General features: G+C 36.0%; 1 protein-coding gene and 1 pseudogene across 1 annotated transcript; both read right to left on the reverse strand.

The window, feature by feature from the left end:
- Positions 1 to 1,929: 1,929 nt before the first annotated feature.
- Positions 1,930 to 13,045, reverse strand: LOC107753281 (alpha-N-acetylgalactosaminide alpha-2,6-sialyltransferase 2-like). The gene is made up of 10 exons (XM_016569410.1): positions 12,930 to 13,045; positions 10,779 to 11,129; positions 7,201 to 7,468; positions 6,199 to 6,364; positions 5,407 to 5,581; positions 5,026 to 5,164; positions 4,667 to 4,770; positions 4,380 to 4,463; positions 3,636 to 3,735; positions 1,930 to 3,110 (listed from the first exon to the last, which is right to left on the reverse strand). The coding sequence occupies exons 2-10, from the start codon at positions 10,928 to 10,930 to the stop codon at positions 2,940 to 2,942; spliced, it is 1,359 nt and encodes a 452-aa protein (XP_016424896.1). The 5' UTR covers positions 10,931 to 11,129; positions 12,930 to 13,045; the 3' UTR covers positions 1,930 to 2,939.
- A 5,087-nt stretch (positions 13,046 to 18,132) lies between these two features.
- LOC107753264 (centrosomal protein of 131 kDa-like) overlaps positions 18,133 to 18,961 on the reverse strand; it is a 21,730-nt pseudogene continuing 20,901 nt past the window's right edge.

Below are 18,961 nucleotides of genomic sequence, written 5' to 3' on the forward strand. Positions count from 1 at the left end.
GGCAGCAACAATACTACAGCGAGAATAAAAGTTAGGCCTTCTTTCTTTGTGTGAACATTTGGGCGGCGTTATGCAAATCTTCCCACAGAGCGACGTAGATATGTGGGGGCGTGTTAGAACGAGCCGTTTTAGGTAGGCGTGTTTGACTCTTAACTTTTATAAAGAATATCTCTTTGGATTTGAGACTTTAGTCTTTGCAACTTTACAGATCTTCTTTATGCACCAAGAGCTTGTAACACATCAAAGACAATGGAAAAATTGAAATCGCATCATATGACCCCTTTAAGGCAGTAACAATATAATTAAGCCCACTAACTGAAAGTACAGTGCTAAAAACTGGTGAAAATATTGAGCTCCAATAAGCAAATAGACATTACTTCATGTCCTCTCACCCCTTAGGTATTCAGAAACATAAATATAATGGAGACAATGAAAAGTAAAACAATACCAGCATGCTAGACTAAATTTTTTTTAAAGCAAACTATATATATAAAAAAAATAAATAAAAAAAAATTCCACACTATAAATAAAGCCATATACAGCATTCTGATACAAAATGTAGGCATATCATTTATAACCAACAACACAATTTCAAAAGAGCTTAAAATACACTCTGCTATAGGACCATCTTTCAATTTTTATTACTTCGCATCCGTTTACAAAAATCCTTAACCGTTTTATAAAAGTGGAGTGATTTTTGAAATCTAACCAGGAGTGTGGTGAATCTCTAAACCAGTTAATTTCCCCAGAGTGAACATAGCAGTTAAATTATTTTGTGAAAAATTCGTTAAATACAATCAAGAGATAGCATCAAGTGACCAAACAGACCATAGCAGGATCACAAAATCACAAAAGATATTCACATTTTGATTCAAACAGCTTGTGAACTCTATAAGATATTGCACTTTAAAGCTTCCAAGTAAAGTTAAGCTGTAAACGTTTTATGCCTTAGGGCCTAAGGCATAAAAAGTCTCTTAAAAAGATAAAACCCTTCTTGATTTACACATGATGCAACATGGCAACAAGTCCATTTTGAATGGACCACCTATAAACACTTACACTCCCACACCATATTAAAGGAATATGATTAAGAATATAAAATAAAATAATTAAAAAATATTCTCTTTGGTTGATTATTTCGCTCTTAGTGTGATTCTCTGAAGAATTTAAATTCTCACTGTTTCTCATACACCATGGCAGTCCATTGTTTGAGAAGTCTAAAGGCACGCATTACCGAATCTTTGTACGTGGCCCAAAGCACGGCTGGAATTCATCCTGTCCTGCCTTGATCTGAAATGACAATGTGTGAACAAATGGCGGCCAAGAACACAAGAGTTATTCAGTTATTCCTGAACTCTACCCATGTTTACAAAGCCTCTCCCCTATGACACATTAGTCGAGCATATGCGTATTTTTTTTTCTCCGTAAATGTAAAATATATTGAAATCTAGATGAAGTATTGATTTATGGCCTGATGACAGGTTGTTTAGGGATATTATTGTACATTGCAGACCTCAAACTGTATTTATCTTAGATGTGAACACATATTCCTGAAGGAAGTGATAGTATAATTAAGCCCATTAACTGAAAGTACAGTGCTATATAAACTGGTGCATATATTTAGCTCCATAATGAAAACTGACATTACTTGAGTCAGTTCACCCCTTAGGTACACAGAAACATAAATATAATGGAGACAACGAAAAGTAAAATAATACCAGCATACTGGGAGTTAGACTATGTATCTATCTCTTAGATTTCGCTCTAAACACTTTTAAGGTTACTTTTAAGTTCAAGTTCTTTTTAAACCAAACTATATAGAATTGATTTCCACACAATAACTAAGGCCATATTCACAGCATTCTGAGACAAAACGGAGGCATATCATTTATACTCAACAACACCATTTCAAAGGATTTATTATGAGCTTAAAATACGCCCTTGCCTTGCTGCAGGACCAACTTTCAATTTTTGTTACTAGCATCTGTTTCCAAAAATATTTAACCGTTTTATAAAAGTGGAATGACATTTGAACTCCTGAACCAGGAGTGTGGTGAATCTCCAAACCAGTTAATTTGCCCAGAGTGTTAAATTATTTGGTAAACAATTTGTTAAATACAATCAAGAGATAGCATCAAGTGACCAAACAGACCATAGCAGGATCAAATAAATCACAAAAGAAATTCACATTTTGATTCAAACAGCTTGTGAACCATAAGCTATTGCACTTTAAAGCTTCCAAGTAAAGTTAAGCCGTAACATAGCCTAAGGCATAAAAAGTATCTTAAAAACAGAAAACCCTTCTTGATTTCCACATGATGCAACATGGCAACAGGTAAATTTTGAACAGACCATCTAGAAACATGTATACTCACACACCATGTTAAAAATATAGGATTAAGAATTTTAAATAAAGTCATTTAAATTATTCTCTTTGGTTGATTATTTTTCACTTAGTGTGATTCTCTGAATCTTTTAAACTCTCACTGTTTCTCACACGTCATGACAGTCCATCGTTTGAGAAGTCCTAAGGCACGTATTACAGAATCTTTGTACGTGGCCCAAAGCATGTAATTCATCCTGCCCGGCCTTGACGTGAAATGATTCAATGTGTGAACAAATAGCAGCCAAGAACACAAGAGTTATTCAGTTATTCCTGAACACTATCTATGTTTACAAGGCCTCTCCCTAAAACACATAAGTCAGCCATTTCTCTCATATGAACTGACTCAAAAGACAATCAATCCAAAATATTGACTACATAGCTTCTGCACGTAGTTTTTTGTTGAGCAACATTTATGAACTTTTCCTTCAGAAGGCGAATATGTCTAATACCGAGGGGAGAATATCAGGTTTGTCCTGCACACGCCTACCAGAGGTTTTTCAGTTCTGACAATAAGAGACACCCTATACAATGTGTAGCGTCCATCCATTTGTGCTTATTGGCGCATGAAGAGATTGATCAGTCCGGCATTATGCAGCTCTTGCCACAACCTCATTTCCATTCGCATGTCATGATTGGCATAGAAATGCACTGGATGTCGCTGTTTGTCGTAGTAGTGGTCCGAATACAATCTGTAGTCAGGGGTCATGAACCCATAAGCATCAACCTGTTAATAAAACAAGCATCATCATATCACTAATTTTCCTTGGCAGACAAAAAGATTAAAAGGTTAATGCTCCATCGTGTTTGAAAATAATGTACTACCTACACTAAAGCCTAACTGACAGTATTAACAAAAGCAACTGTGAGATGAAAAAACATTTGCTGAAGCAACCATGTAATTTTAGCTTGCTTCTATAAGTCTTTGAGCTTTCTTATCATGACTCGTGTTTCACCGGACTTGTACATGATCATGCAATGCTGTGAACCTACCAAGCAAGTTTACTACGTCAGAGAAAAGCCATGCATGTGATGCAAATGTCAAAATGTTTAAACAAAGCATGTACTGTGGTAAAACTTTTTTGCGGTCCTAACATAATATTATGCAAGGAACTGCACGAAAATAATACGTTGTGACACAAAACAGACAGAGAAGGACATGGGTATTGCTACTCATTTTACAGCAGGGCACATTCTTAAGGAACCTTTTTGGTGTCATTAAAATCTCATAAAAATGTTTAAAAAAGCAAACCTGGTCACATGTATGAATAGCAGCTAGGAGCATTACTGCTCCTGTGGACGGCCTGTAAATTCTTCTTGTACCTGTTTTCAGAAGTCTGGAATGCAGGAACCTTGATGAGAAAAAGGAAAGTGTTAAACTTCGAAGACCAAACAAAAAAAACATACTACATTTAAATCATCCAACCGCTTCTGGATGATCTGTGGTCAGATATGTATGTATAATGGCCACTGAACTGTATTATTGACCACTGTTGCATGCAACAAATTTCCACTGTAGCTGTGCTAGTTTTATGTGTCTCTTACTACTCATCACGGTTTCCACACAAATATTAAGAACCGCAACTGTTATCAACATTGATAATGATAAATGTTTCTTGAGCAGCAAATCAGCATATTAGAATGATTTCCGAAGGATCGTGAGACACTGAAGACTGCATTAATGGCTGTTGAAAATTCAGCTTTGCCATCATAGGAATCAATGACATTTTAAATGATATCAAAATAGAAAACTGTAAATGTTGTGAAATATTTTTACAATTTGAAAACTGTTGAACAAATAAATGCAGAGACATAAAAAAAAAATCGACTCCAAAGATTTGAACAGCAGTGTATTTTGGAAGCAGACATTTAATAAGTGGGATAATGTGCAGTTAGCCGCTTTGCGCTTCTTGATCTCTGTCTGGAATTCATTTAGCAATAATTACTATCCGAGTGTACAGTATATTATCCCTTAGTCTATGTTTGCAAAGCTTACCTGTTTCTGAGGTAGCGGGTAAAGTCTGGGTGGTAGATTTTGAATTTTTCTACCGTCACATCTTTACCAAAGTATGCAGGGGGACTGAAAGAGATATGCATTATAATTAAATTGAGTCTTAATTGTGTATATAATATATAATATTATAAAAGTGTCTTTTATCTACAAAAATCAAAACATCGAGAGTTGGATGTCGTGAGAGATGGACTTTATCAGTTGTAGTGATCAACGATATGCATAAGCAATGTTTGACATGTCAGTTTACATAATGTTGTTATGAGATTTACTTTTTGCTGCGCTCAGGGCCTTTAACAATTGCTGTGTGTGTGGAAGCCGCCTTCATAAGAATATAATCTCGGTCATGGTCTGGCAGGAATATATACCTGGTCTCCTACACAGATGGAGATGAACAGAGATAGAGAGACATTTGTCAGCAAACAACGTCACAACTCAACATCAACACAACTCCCGAAGCAAAAGGGTAGAGGAAGGCACTATCAACGCAAAGATCACGGGTTCTGTCATAGAACAGATCATAGTCAAAGAACTCAATTTCACTCAATATAATATAAAAATATTGACAAACAGTGGAGTTACTGTGTCTTATCTTTGCTTGGTAGTGTACTACCCAGACAACAATGGATACCTTGGATATAGGTGGACCTCTGTAGCCTATGCGAGCGTATCTACGCATGGAGTTTCGCATAGTGTTGGTTGAGAATGTGTAGAAGGAAGTTCGGGATCCCACATCATTCTCAAACCCTTTAAGAGCCGCACCATTTACTCTACAGATGGAAAAGAATCATTGTGATATTAATCAAACATGACTTACCTTCATTTTTAGAAAGAGAAGAGTCTAAATAATGAAAACATAACCTGAAACACCGATTTAAGGGAAAACTACACCATTAAAAAAAATTACACAAATCAGTCAGACTTTTTGAGAAATCTCTTTTTGAGATTTGTATCACTTTGAGGAGCACCAACATAATAAATATTAATATCTCTTAATGATCAACCTCCTCACCTGAAGACATAGTCATGTTCATCAATCTCCTTTCCTTTCCTTGAACCATTCAGTATCCCACCGTTTCCCACCACAGCACAGCGAATACACTTGGATCCGTTTGCACTATTCTCCCAGTCATCAAACATCAACCGATTTGCAGGTGTATTTAAAATTCCCAGTGAGCTGTTCAACACTGTGAATAACAACAGACACAAAACCAACCAAACAAACAACCATAAAAATTGATTCATGTTAGGCGTATCATTTTATTTTAATCCCTGCAGGAATTAATAGATAATATAATTACAAGTAACACCACAAAATAATTACACATTCAATACATGTAGTTCATTAGTATGGAATCAGAAGTAGTATTAATAAATACTTTCAAGTTTCAAAAGCAAATGTAGGTATTTATTTTAAAATAACTAAAATAAATAATTGAAACAAATCAATAATTAAATGTAATCAAAATTAAAACTAAGCATTAATAACCAGATTGATAATTAGTAGTATTTAATAAAACAATTTAATTCCCAAATTAATTATTTATAATAAGTTCAAGTTCTTATTTGTTAATTGCTTCTGGCAATAGTGAATATTTATCTAGGTGATTTTTATTTTTTTTGCTGCAGAACATATCTAAATAATTGCATTATCTAAAAATGCTGACAAAACCTGAGCATAAAAGTAATGGCACACTAATGGCTAAATCACTCTGAAACCTTGGACAATAAAAACACTCTGAGCAGGTAAATTTGAAGTTTTAGAAGACTAGTGACTTCAAGCAGATCCCCAAAAACAACACACCTTCGGCACTAACACCTCCCCAGCCGTGTGCTCCACCGTAGTGTCTCAACCGCTGGTACTCTTCTGGAGTGAAATGCTTTGCCCACTGAAGCACTGGAATATTGTGCAGAAACATCTCAGCAAACTGAGTCTGAGGCACATGCTTCCTAATGTTGTTGGGACAGTTCTGCAATAAAGACAAACATTGAGAGAAAGGTTAGCATGTTTCAGGGCAGTTGAAAACACAGTTTTCACATTAAAACAACAATGGCTAACAATTAAAAACAAAAATTTAAATTGAAAATTAATTGGACCATTCTTTTTACATGAATTAACGTATTTACTATACAAAAAACAGTATTATTGTGAAATACTGTTACAATTTAAACTGTTTTAAAGGTTTACTATTGTAATACATTTTAAAATGTAATTTATTCCTGAGATGGAATTTTCAGCAGCCATTGCTCCAGTCTTCAGTGTCACATGATCCTTCAGAAATCATTCTAATATACTGATTTAGTGCTCAAGAAACATTTCTTACTATTATCAAAGTTGAAAACAGTTGACTCGAACAGTAGCTGCTTAATTTTTTTGTGGAAACCATGATACATTTTAGGATTCTATGATGAACAGAAAGTTTAAATGAACATTTATTCAAAATATAAATCTTTTGTACATGTCTTTACTGTCACTTTTGATCAACTTAATGCAATCTTGCTGAATAAAAGTATTAATTTCTTTCACCAGTCAGTTGTGTTGAGTACTTTTCATTGTCACCTGGATAAAATGCTGCTGTTCTGTTGTGACTGACTAACCTTAGCTTACCACATACTGTTCTGCTTTTTGTCCAGACTCCCGCTGGCTTTTCGCTGAATTTAAATGACCATTACATTTGAATGACCACTGCTTTTGTACAAACACTTGAATGGATCTGAATTTAAGCAGGTGGCTTCTGGAAATTGCACTCACTCACGATACACACCAGACGCGATAGAACACAATACTAGGCTAAAAAACACTCACTGTTTGTGAAGGAACGTCATCTGTGGCATACCGGTCACCAAAAAAGTCTGGCTCTGTGGGTTTTGCCACTGGTTTTAAGGAGCTTATGATTGACTTTGCTTTATCTGACGTTGCTTGATCAGACTCGGTGTCGTTTCCTGACTCTGATGAATCCCAAAGACTTGATTGCTGCAATGAATTATGCTCCAGCTCTTCAGAAGAGTCCAGTTTATTCTCAGCAGACAATTGATATTCCAAAGAACTGCTGTCATTCTTGTCAGAAAAAAACCTGTAGGCAAGAAAAGAAAAAATAAGCAATGTTTTTTCACTTTGCCTCGGTCAAGACAATAAAAAGCAGATGACTGATAAGAGAAAAGGAAATCAAAAGTATGTATAAAGCAGAGGTATAAATCAAATGAAAACACATGGAAGAGAAAGTATAAAATGCCTGAATGCCTTTTCCATTATTGCTTCACTGTGCATAATGTGAAAATTATGCAAATGTGTTGGGAAACTGATTACTGGCATCATACTTCAAAATTCAAAAAAAGAATAGTTCACCCAAAAATATAAAAAATTGCTCACCCTCAGGCCATCTAAGATGTAGATGAGTTTGTTTGTACATGTTCAGATTTGGAGAAATGTATTATTACATCACTTGCTCACCATTGGATCCTCTGCAGTGAATGGGTGCTGCCAGAATGGGAGTCCAAACAGCTGATAAAAACATCATAATCATCAAGTAATTCATATGACTCCAGCCCATGAGTTAAAAAAAACTGCATATTTGTGAGAAAAAAAACCTTTATTAAAGGCAGGGTATGTGATTTTTCAAAAACGCTTTAGAAAACTGATTCGGGCCGATTAACTTTAAACCATCGCTTCCGTCCAAAATATAAGTCCATAATTTATGATGCCTCTTCGTCCCGTTGTCCTCTCACATCAAAATCCACTGACATTTGTTAAGAACTGTTTTAACTTATAAATGGTACTTAAAGGTGACATATCATGAAAATCTGACTTTTCCAGGTTTTAAGTGCTATAATCAGGTCCCTGGTGCATCTACAAACCAAGGAAACGTAAAAAAGATTAACCCAATCACTTTGTTTAGGTAAGCCTTTTTCTGCAAGCGTCTGAGAAAACGAGCGGGTCTGATTTCGCTCCCTTGGTGACGTGGCAAAAGGATCTCATTATAATATTACCGCCCCTTAATCTGTAACAGCAGCTCATTTGCATTTAAAGACACAGGCCCGAAAAACAGCGTGTTTCTGCTTCCACTCAAAATAGGCATTTTCAAAATGATATAATAAATGATCTGTGGAGTATTTTGAGCTGAAACTTCACAGACACATTCTGGGGACACCAGAGATTTATATTACATATTGTGAAAAGGGGCATAATATGTCACCTTTAACCTGTGCATATTTCTCTTGTGATCCAGACGGGACAATTTTAGCCAGAAGCAATGGTTTGACGTTATGAACATCTTAAATGATGAATTTATTACAAACACGCAGCTTTTCACTGCACAAGATGTTTATTGATGGACTGGAGTCATGTGGATTATTGTGTTTTTATCAGCTGTTTGGACTCTCGTTCTGATGGCACCCATTCACTGCAGAGGATCCATTGGTGAGCAAGTGATGTCAAAAACTCATCTTCATATTCAATGGCCTGAGAACATTTTCAGCACATTTTGAGTGAATTATTCTTTTAGGAACACACACACACGTTGCAAACACTTTTGCACAATCACATTTATGCAACACCTAACAACAGTTCATTACCAATTCATTATTCTCAAACATTATTACGTGGTACTGGTATAACAGGTTTCCCCAAGGGAAATTTTGAAATTCCCTAAACTACTACTAACAGAATCACAAGATTTAATGCCATCTAGTATAAGTGCCATTTCTTGACCTTTAGTTTTTTTTTTTCTCTTACCATGCTTGTGTTAAAATTAGAGATTTGCCCTTTTAAAAGCATCTGGGCTACATTTCACACAACAGACCCTACTTTCAGAGCAATGATTGTGCACTTCTCTAGTGAATACACTTCACCGGAGTAAAGCCAAAGCAGAGCGATTCTACGCCTGACTGAACTAAAGGAGCAGAACCAAAACCATAAATCTCCTGTTGTTCATTTCGGTCCCTTACTGGAGAACAAAGCAGATAACTAAGGAAAAGTGATATCCCAACTGGTTTCTGCCTAACTACTTAAACATCTAAGGGAGTTAATTCCTTGCACTTCCACATTTATAAGCCTCTATTCTTTGTGAAGCTGTTTTGGAACAATATGTAGGCTATTGTGGAAAGTGCTGTGCAAATAAGCTGAAATTGAAATCCTACCCCACTACAGAAAAAAGGGCCAAGAGAGCAACAAAACATGCAATCACTTTCTTACACTCTAAAAAATGCTGGGTTGTTTCAACCCAACTTTGGGTCAAATATGGACTAACCCAACTGTTGGGTTAAATTTTTTAATGAAATTTTTAACCCAAAAGTTGGGTTAGTCCATATTTGACCCAACGTTGGGTTGAAACAACCCAGCATTTTTTAGAGTGTAGCTTGTGACACTCGTCTCCACAGCAACACCAAAAATGTCTGCATGCACAGACAGTTAAGTAACCTTAACTTTGATTAAAAATGAGTTTTATTTAAAAGAAAGGAACATTGGTCAGACAGCGCCCAACTTTCTCAATAACATCTGTTATTCATTGACATGCATTAAAATAGGGCTGTCAGATAATTAAAATATTGCATTGTTATTAATCTCTTATTTCTTTTTATTGTGTTAGCACATTAAGTTCCTTTTTAAAGAAAGAAAACAAAATAATGTGTATAATATGTAGATTTTTGTGTTAACTATGAGATTTTTTTGTGTTGATTATGTGGCATTTTCAAAGAAGTCGCAGTAAAAACAATAATATTAGCAAAGATGCACTCAATATATATTTTTTGTTCAATATAGCAGCTGTCTTGGACTTTGACACTTAGCATCACGCTAAAGTGTTCAGTGTCTGTAGAACTGCTCTATGCACAGTCAGCCATGATTAATTTATTCGTTGAGCAAAATATCTAGTAACATTGGGATCACTGTGATAAAGTAACATTTGTGCGGTCATGTGATCTCAGCATGAGGTGACACTTCACAAAATCAAACATTTTTACTACTGATATGACTGGAGTCTGCATCTCACATTCATGCTTATTGTTATAAACATTTTCAAAATTTGTATTAATTTGGTTAATACTGAATTCAACTTTAAAAGCATAGTGTATATAAGTGTTTAAGAACCTACACTCAAAAATAAAGGTTCCAAAAGGGTTTTTTCGCAGCAATGCCATTTAAGAATCATTTTGGGTTGCCCAAAGCCCCTTTCAGTCAACAATTTTTTCTTACTCAGAAGAATATTTAAACAACATTAACCATTTTCCACTATAAATAACCTTTTTGAAATGGATTTGTTCCATGGATGTTAAAAGTTATTTATTGGGACCTACTTCAAAAAAGAATCTGTGACATCCACAGACCATTTTCATTTATTTTAAGAGTGTAAAGATGTCCACATAACATTTAAAGAATTCTTACTTTACCTGAAATGTTTACTTGGGAAGCTTTGGAGGCTCATCCCTTGCCATGGCACCTGGATCTGCAAAGCCACGCAAACCATGAATAACGTCAATAACGCGATGCCTAACAACCCAATGAACCACAGCAGAAGCCTCGTGGGCAGCCGGCCTGTCATCGTGCTACTTTCCTTGTGTTGCGAGTCTGCGTTCCCAAGAACGTCTGGTCACCTTGCAAGCACATGAGCGTTCTCCCGAGGAAGGGTTAGAGCAGTGTTTTGATGAAACTTGGGTTTAAAAGGGGGAGGGTTGCCAGTTAATTACTTCGTTTTGAGCCCGGCTTTCACACGTGGGAGTCTCCCGGCACCACCAGGACTTCTGTGAGAGGAGGAAAAACACAATAGAGTGAAACTCCGCCTGGCAGTTTCTACACAGTAATCCTGCTTTAATTAAAAGGCCTGGAAAACCAGGAAGATGTGATCCTGGTTTCAAAGTGCACCTTTGCTCAAAGAGCGTTTCAGATGCTAATTAGTAGTGTCAAAAAGTCTGCAGGATTTGACAAAGGAAGAAACAGGAGGGAATGGGTGAAAGACAGAAGTGAAATTACCATACAGACTGTTTTCAGGGTCGTATAAAGAAGAGGGTGAGGGAAAGCCTGAGATACTGAGATAAAATCGCTTGTTAGTAACTCTTCACCAAGCAGCGGTTCCTCTAGGAAACCAGAATTACTCCCTCAGGAAATGTTTCCCCATGACCACATACATTTTTTTTGTTTTGTTTTTGTAATATGATTACTGTCTGGTCACTGGTTGGTCCCTGATCAAGCAATCACAATGAATACAAGACTCCTAACTTCTGATCTGATCGAGTTTCATGCATCACAAAAGACAAGCATGGCTAACCGACTAGACAGGAGGAGCAGGCTCATTTTTGTACTTTTTATATGCTAATTTATGTTCATGGTGGCATCATGAACTTGCACCTATTATAATCTTAAAATTATCATATGATAATATTAAAAAGTTAATGTAATGGTCTTTCAGAGAATTTATTTTCAAAGTTATGAACATCAGGTCTTTAAAAAAAGATACGAGCAGGAAACACATAACGTAATTGTGTGCCAGATTGTGAAATTTCTGCAAGCATTTCAAAGCTAAAATACAGAGAAACAAATTCTAATGTTAATGTTTTATGGTAATAAAATCATGTAATAAAAATGGAATATAAAAAGAGTTGGCACACATCTTGTTTTTTAGACTTATTTTCACATTGGAAAAAAGCAAATGTCAAAAGGATATATATATATATATATATATATATAAATTAAAGTTTGGATAATACAAATAGAAAATAGTGACTATCTGAAAGTCATTTAAGCAGAACTGGAAATACAACTTTACAATTCTGCAAAATGGCCTAAGGTTGATGATACATGGGACAACTTTTTGAGCAATGTTGCCGTCAACGGGCAACAACTTTTTGAGCAATGTTGCTTGGGCACTTTTTCACCAGCAAAATTGCTCAAAAAGTTACCCCTGTATTATAGGTTTTAGGCATGCAATTCAGCATTCATGAGTCAGTAACATACCCTGAAGATTCACAAGCCATAGCTACCAGTGAAAAATCTGAATAAGGAACAGAACAAATGCTCTAAAAGTTTCTCTAATGAAATTTAATTCTCAACCGTCTCAAATACTGGAGAATAAAGCTAAATTCAGAGGCACGAAGGCTTATATTATGAATTTTGTATTTTTTTGTCTTCACAATTGCTGCTATTCTTTTTCTGTCATATGTGGAATGACAAGAATGCTGTTTGTGAACCACTGTTTCGGTATGTAGAAATGGTCCAGTAACTTTTACTCTGCTTACAAACTCAGTAATGTCTGAAAATTAAACCATAATCTCTTTTATGAAACCGCATAGAATTTCTCTTTAGAAGCATTAAAGTCGAATTAAATAAAGAAAATAAATAAATCTCTCAAAATGAATAATAAAAAAGAATAATTAAAAAAGTTTTTAAAACAAAAAGAACCAGCTTCACATCACGAAGTAACTGTCACCTTATGTAGCATTCAAAGACAGCAGACTTGCAGCAGCCCTTTAGCTCAAGGAAAACTGGCAGAATATGTGAACAGAGAAAAGAACTGTAAAAGAAGTAAAAAAAAAAAAGTCTCGTACCTGAAGGGAAGGTCCTGTCAAGCGATAAGGGGTGAAGTCGAGCAGCAGTGTGCCTGGTTGAACAACAACACGACTCTCACACGCGAGCACACACTGAGCTCGAGAGGCGGCCCTACTGTGAAATGAGTAATAGCTGCTAGCAACAGTGTTGCCAGATTGGATGGACGATTTCCAGCCAAAAAACTCACAAAAACCCGCCCCAAAAACGCCCAAACCTTTAACTGTCGAAATAATGTGATGAAATCTGTAAATCAAGGTTGCTAAGGGCCATTTTTACTTCCTTAAAACAAAAGAATGATGACAAAATAATATAAATATAACGTTACATAAATTTCCCAGGTAAACGGATCGGATCGGGGCAAATGGCCTACATTAAAGAGAATTATTAGGCTACCGAACATGAATAAAATGTACAAGCAGACACTGTCAAAACGGCAATCAAGAAATGCATCATTTGCAATGTCAGCAGTCAGAATAATCCAATTTAAATACAAAAAGTGCCCAATATAACTGATAGCAAAAAGCAACGTAATTAGCAGATATTTCACACTCGTTCATGCACTCACTATGACAGTCAAAACTGTGTCATTCATTGATACATACTGAATTATAATCCGACAATAAAAAAAAAATAACAAATGCGCTTACCCGTTAATATTGTAGAACGTAATACAGAACTTTACACAGTCAAAACTCATCAAGTCTAGCAGTTTGCAAGGATTTATCAATTTGGACCGTTTATAAGATAAAAGACAGGATCGTATAAACCGACATATTTAGTTTCGGGTTTGATTAATTAATTCAAATGTGCTCTGATTTCGGAGTTGCAGTGATAGAGCCTTCGTGTCATCTCACGCCACAATAATTCACGTTTTGAGAGTTGAGTCACTCTCCCATTCTTTTAACTTATATTTAGGCATTGTGATTACTTGAATATACAGTCACTACATTCAAAATCAGATACGTTATAATTTATCACGCTCAAAACTTGTCACTCATGAATCATAACGTCTGTCTGCTGAGCCCTCGTGATAAGTGCGAGGTTTGCATCAGCAGCGCCTCTGCAGTGTGTGTGTGTGTGTGTGTGTAGTAACGTTGTGATGACTGATCGGATGCAGTACATGCATACTTGGGCGTGTTTGTTAAACAATTAGCCTATGCCATTTATATGTTTGAAAACCGCCAAACTGACCCCAAACCAGCCCAAATTTTGTCCACCCACCCAATCTGGCAACACTGGCTAGCAATTGGTCAACTCCCCTGCCCCCAAAGGAAGTCACAACATATGAGAAGAACAGTGGGGAGGTTACTATTATGTTAATGATAACAGACCGAAGCAACGACAGTGATAAACAAAACAAACCGTGCCAAGTCAACTGACGTTCGAAGACAGACCCTGGAATGAGCAGACATAAGCATTCAGGCATCAAACGATAGACGTAAGGATGCACATGTTCAAAGAAGACCCAAAATGACATGCAGCAGCATGCTGAAGACACCCTGGTTTCAAAGAGCCCAATAGTCTGCTTTATCACACAACTTACAGCTGCCTCATTTACATACTAGGCAGTTATCTTCACACTTTTCTAGTGGCCCCACCTCTTCCTTGCCATGGTCAGGGGGGCAAAATGGTCACATGGGGACTTCGACTTGTTGAGAAGTAAAAAGGCTGCATGTAACTTGTGGTTAGCTGCAAAAAGCTGCAGAAAACAAATCTAGTGCAAAATTGGAAACACCATGTGAGAGGCAAACTAGGGGTCAGAAATGTGGGTCAGAAGGGAGAACTTTCTTACAGATGGAGCAGACACTTGTATCCAAAGTAGCTTAAAAACGAGAAAACGGAAGCAAATAAAACTGGGGACCAATGATATATATATATATCAGTAAGATTTTTTTTATATATATACACTTTAATTCAGAAGGATGCACTAAATTGATTAAAAGTGACAGAAAAGACTTTAATAAAGTTATAAAATTATTTATATTTCAAATAAATGCTGTTCTTTAATTTAATTTGTACAAATATTTCTTAATATTACTGTTTTTACTGTATTTTTGGTCAAATAAATGCAGCCTTGGTGAGCATAAAAGACTTTCAAAGACTTTTTTTTATTTTTACAATTTAATAACCATTTTGCCATCACGCGATTGTTTTAAATGGACCTGTGATGTAACAAATACATTTCTAAAAGTATAAATATTACTGTATTCTGATGAGGTCATGAAACTACATGCACATTATAGACAGGAAAATATTGTACAAAACAGTTTAACAATGACCAATTTTTTGTCAACTTTCCAAGTGCAGAACAGTAGAAAAGCTTGTAAGTGCTCCCAAATAAGATTGCAATGGATTGCAGTTCTCTGCTCATTCCACCAGTGACTGTGGAACAACTTGAATGGAATAAATGGAACAACTGAAAGGGGGGGGAAGGCAAACAAAATGCACCAGATCTGAATATTGTCTCAAGTTAAAGTTGGGACTCTCAGGGTGTGGACTGTGGAGAGCGGGTGATTATAATTGTTGGGTATTACAAGAGGGGGAGAAAAAAAAAAAAAAGTCAACAAACTAATTTTCAAGATTTATCTTCATACAGACAAGATTCTTTTCTCTATTTTTGGAAACACAGCTATTAAACAACCAAAATACAGGATGTGGGTAAAAGAATCAAATTAAGAGCTACATGTTAAAGGGCACATTTAAGTTACTAAAAAACATAGGCATAACAAAAACTTTTTTTAAAACCATGAAGAGGTAATGGTGAAATGATCTCAGACATTAATTAAGATAATAAAAGTAGTGTTTTTCCAGACCACAGTTACAAAAGGCCAGTAAAATGGCGACCGGCGCTTGGATTTTGAACACTACACTCCCAAAAGAATGGTTCATTGGCACAAGTTGGACTGACACACACCGGCCATGCCAACCACACTGCCGTTCGAAGGTGGAAAGACAGCCAAGGATCTGGACTTCCAACCTTCACGAAACACATCTGAAACATTCTCAGAATGTTTTAAAGTTCTGAACCTCACACTGGGTTTCTGAGAAAATGCATCCAACTGACTTTGAATACACATGCACACATTTAAGTGTGATACCAACCGGTGACTCGTGAAATGATGCCTCAGAGAAATCTCAGTATTTATGCTTGGCCACATTACAGAGTCTGCTGTATTCTGCAAATGGTCTCTAGTGAGGACAGATTGAGCTCACTCTGGCGTTCCCTCTCTGTCCTGAAATGAGACACCTGATCCTCTCATTAGAGAACAGGAATGAGGCACTTTTCATTCTGACCTTTTGGATGTGGCTGCGTTCACTAAACAGCTCACACATCAGCAAGAATCTGATATACAAAATCCATCAAAAAATGGTACAAGAAAGCAGTCTCACATTGGGAAGTTGGTTATGGCTAGCTCACGTAGTTCAACTTTTGATAAGCAATTTATTTTGGCACATAAATCAACTTCTCTAACAATAGAGTAGTTTTTAAAAGGAAGTTCTCTTTGGATACAGGACCTAAAGTTGCCCAATCAGATTAAACATCTGGGTCAAACTTTTCCCATAGCAGGCCTAAAACATTCGCTGCTTTTCTGGCCTGCGCCATTGTTGTTCACTTGAAAGATTTTAGAAAAATATCCTAATAAAACCAAAAGTTTTACAAAAAAATCAAAGAAAAATGTAGGGACTTCATAACAAGAAACAATGGAGACTTGTGAGAGTTTTGAAGCACCTCCCCCATCCTGCCACCCCAACTCCTGCTGAACTGCACTCTGTTCTTCTCTTGGGTAGACCGCTTGGTTTACACTGAGAAGAGAGAGAACAAGAGAGACTGGAGGGCTTTTAGCTGTGCTTGAAACCACAGAACAAATACCAGTCATGCTACATCTCCCCGGGCTCACAGTCATTTTACCAAGAAGGAGGTTCCTGGATCAACATCTTGGTGTTAATGCTAGAACAACATTCATGTAAACTAAAAGTAATTTCCAAACAATGGACTGGGATTTGTTTTAGTTTTTAATCATTTTGATTTAGACTAGTGAGCCATTAATTAATCATTCAGACCAATGTGTGAATTGGAGTGATCCATTAAAAAAGCCAACTTAAAAAATATAATAAAAATGATATTAATAACAACCATTGCTCACAAATCAGACATTTCTATGGCTTTCAAGCAAGATTATTTTAGTAACAATTATATAGTATTATAGTATTTAGTATAATTTTGAATCTTGAATTACTAATGTATTTTTTTCATAATTAAATGTATTATTTTTTATATATTTTCAATTATTATTATTATTTTAAGTTTTAGTACGGTTGTCATTTTTATTAGCCTTTGTTTTGTTTTGTTTTTTGTTTTATTTATTTCAGTTTAGTTTTAGTAATTTTAGTGCTTCAAATCCAACTTAGTTTTCCATTTAATATTTAGATTTCATTTTTATTTCAATTAATGAAAATAATTTTTTTGTTAACACTGCTTGCAAGCCACTTTTACTCAAAAATATTTTGTTCTTGTGCAGACAAAAAAGTATATATTTACCATTTCTATGTATACATTTACTATTTCATTTCCATGACTCTTCTATGCCTGGAAAACACAATTTTAAGAATTCCCTGGCACTTCCATGACCATGGGAAACGTGTATGTTGATTCAGGAACATCCTACTTGGCAAATCACAGTCACTGTGTACCAATGTTGAGCCCAGCTCTGATTTCCCTAATCATAAACACGGTCATCTTCTTAAGTTTCTATCCATCTGATATTTTTTATCTACCCAACTTTCTACTTCCATCTCAACTCAACCTCAACCAGGTCTCTCACCTCGGTTTGTGCAAATACACACGTACCACCGTGTGAGCTGTTCAACCTACTGTCAGTCCCTTTAAATCTAAGGAGACACTCCATACTTATCTTCACCATCTACTGCTTTGCTGTCAAACCTTGTTTAAAGTCTCTATCATCTAGATGTGCTGCCATAATTTCTCTGATGTCTAAACTAGAACCAGGCCTCACGGCTCTGTGTGAGCATGTTTGGGGGCTTCTGGGACATCTCCTGTAATTTAGAGATAGCCCAGAGGAGCATTGGGACAAAAGGCATCTGTATGCAACACACAAAAGGCAGGGGGAGTGCGAATGTTTGTGCTGGTGGGGGGTTAGGCTTCTCATTTTTAATGTAAAGGGTTAACTTCTCTGCTCGATTTTATTGCCTTTGCTTCTCCCACGTCTCCTGTCCACTGTAATCTCCACCCATTTCCCTTATTCCAGTACTGGAGAGAAACGGGAAGAGGGTATGCAGTTACAGAAACATCTGGAGCGGTTTACTGTGAATGCCTTTGTGCCCAGCAAAGGCTTTCCACTTCTTGGGTGAGTCTCACAAAAGCATGCAGATTTTACCCCCAAATCAAAATATTAAATGTAAAAAAAAATAATGCCATTTTGCATTAAGAAAATGAAGCTTATTTTTGTGGACCATTTTGCATTGTGACAATTTCCATGAAAATTAATCACATTTTTCCACAATGCAAACTGTCATTATTGATTTACATTTGAGGGTTTTACAACTCCCATTAATCTCAATTGTGATTCTCATCAGATTTCCATTTTTACCATACAAGAGTAAAAATGACTATAATACAAGCATAAATTAAAAGTTAAAAAACCATGTTGTATAAATACTTTACAACTTAATATATATTTTCTGCAACACAGAAACTGTTTATTTTTTCTTAACGAACCTAATTTAATTTTTAAAGACATTTCTTACTCATATATTTTGATTATGGGGTGAAATATGCACAAGTTTATGGGGCGAGAATTATAAGATTCAACAACATACTAGATCAAAACTCTAGTGAGGAAATTCTGTTTTTTTTTTTTTTCTATGCTTAAATTCATTTGGCTGTGTGAAACCGGTGGCTGAAAGGAGTCTGCAATTTGGTCATATCCGTGAAAGAGAGACCCACAAAAGCCTCTCCAGGAATCTTGGAGAAGATTAAATTCCACAAAAAAAAAAAAAAAAAAAAAAAAAC

The sequence above is a fragment of the Sinocyclocheilus rhinocerous genome, unplaced genomic scaffold (assembly GCF_001515625.1).
Source record: "Sinocyclocheilus rhinocerous isolate Xijiao unplaced genomic scaffold, SAMN03320098_v1.1 scaffold411, whole genome shotgun sequence".
NCBI classification, from domain to species: Eukaryota; Metazoa; Chordata; class Actinopteri; order Cypriniformes; family Cyprinidae; genus Sinocyclocheilus; species Sinocyclocheilus rhinocerous.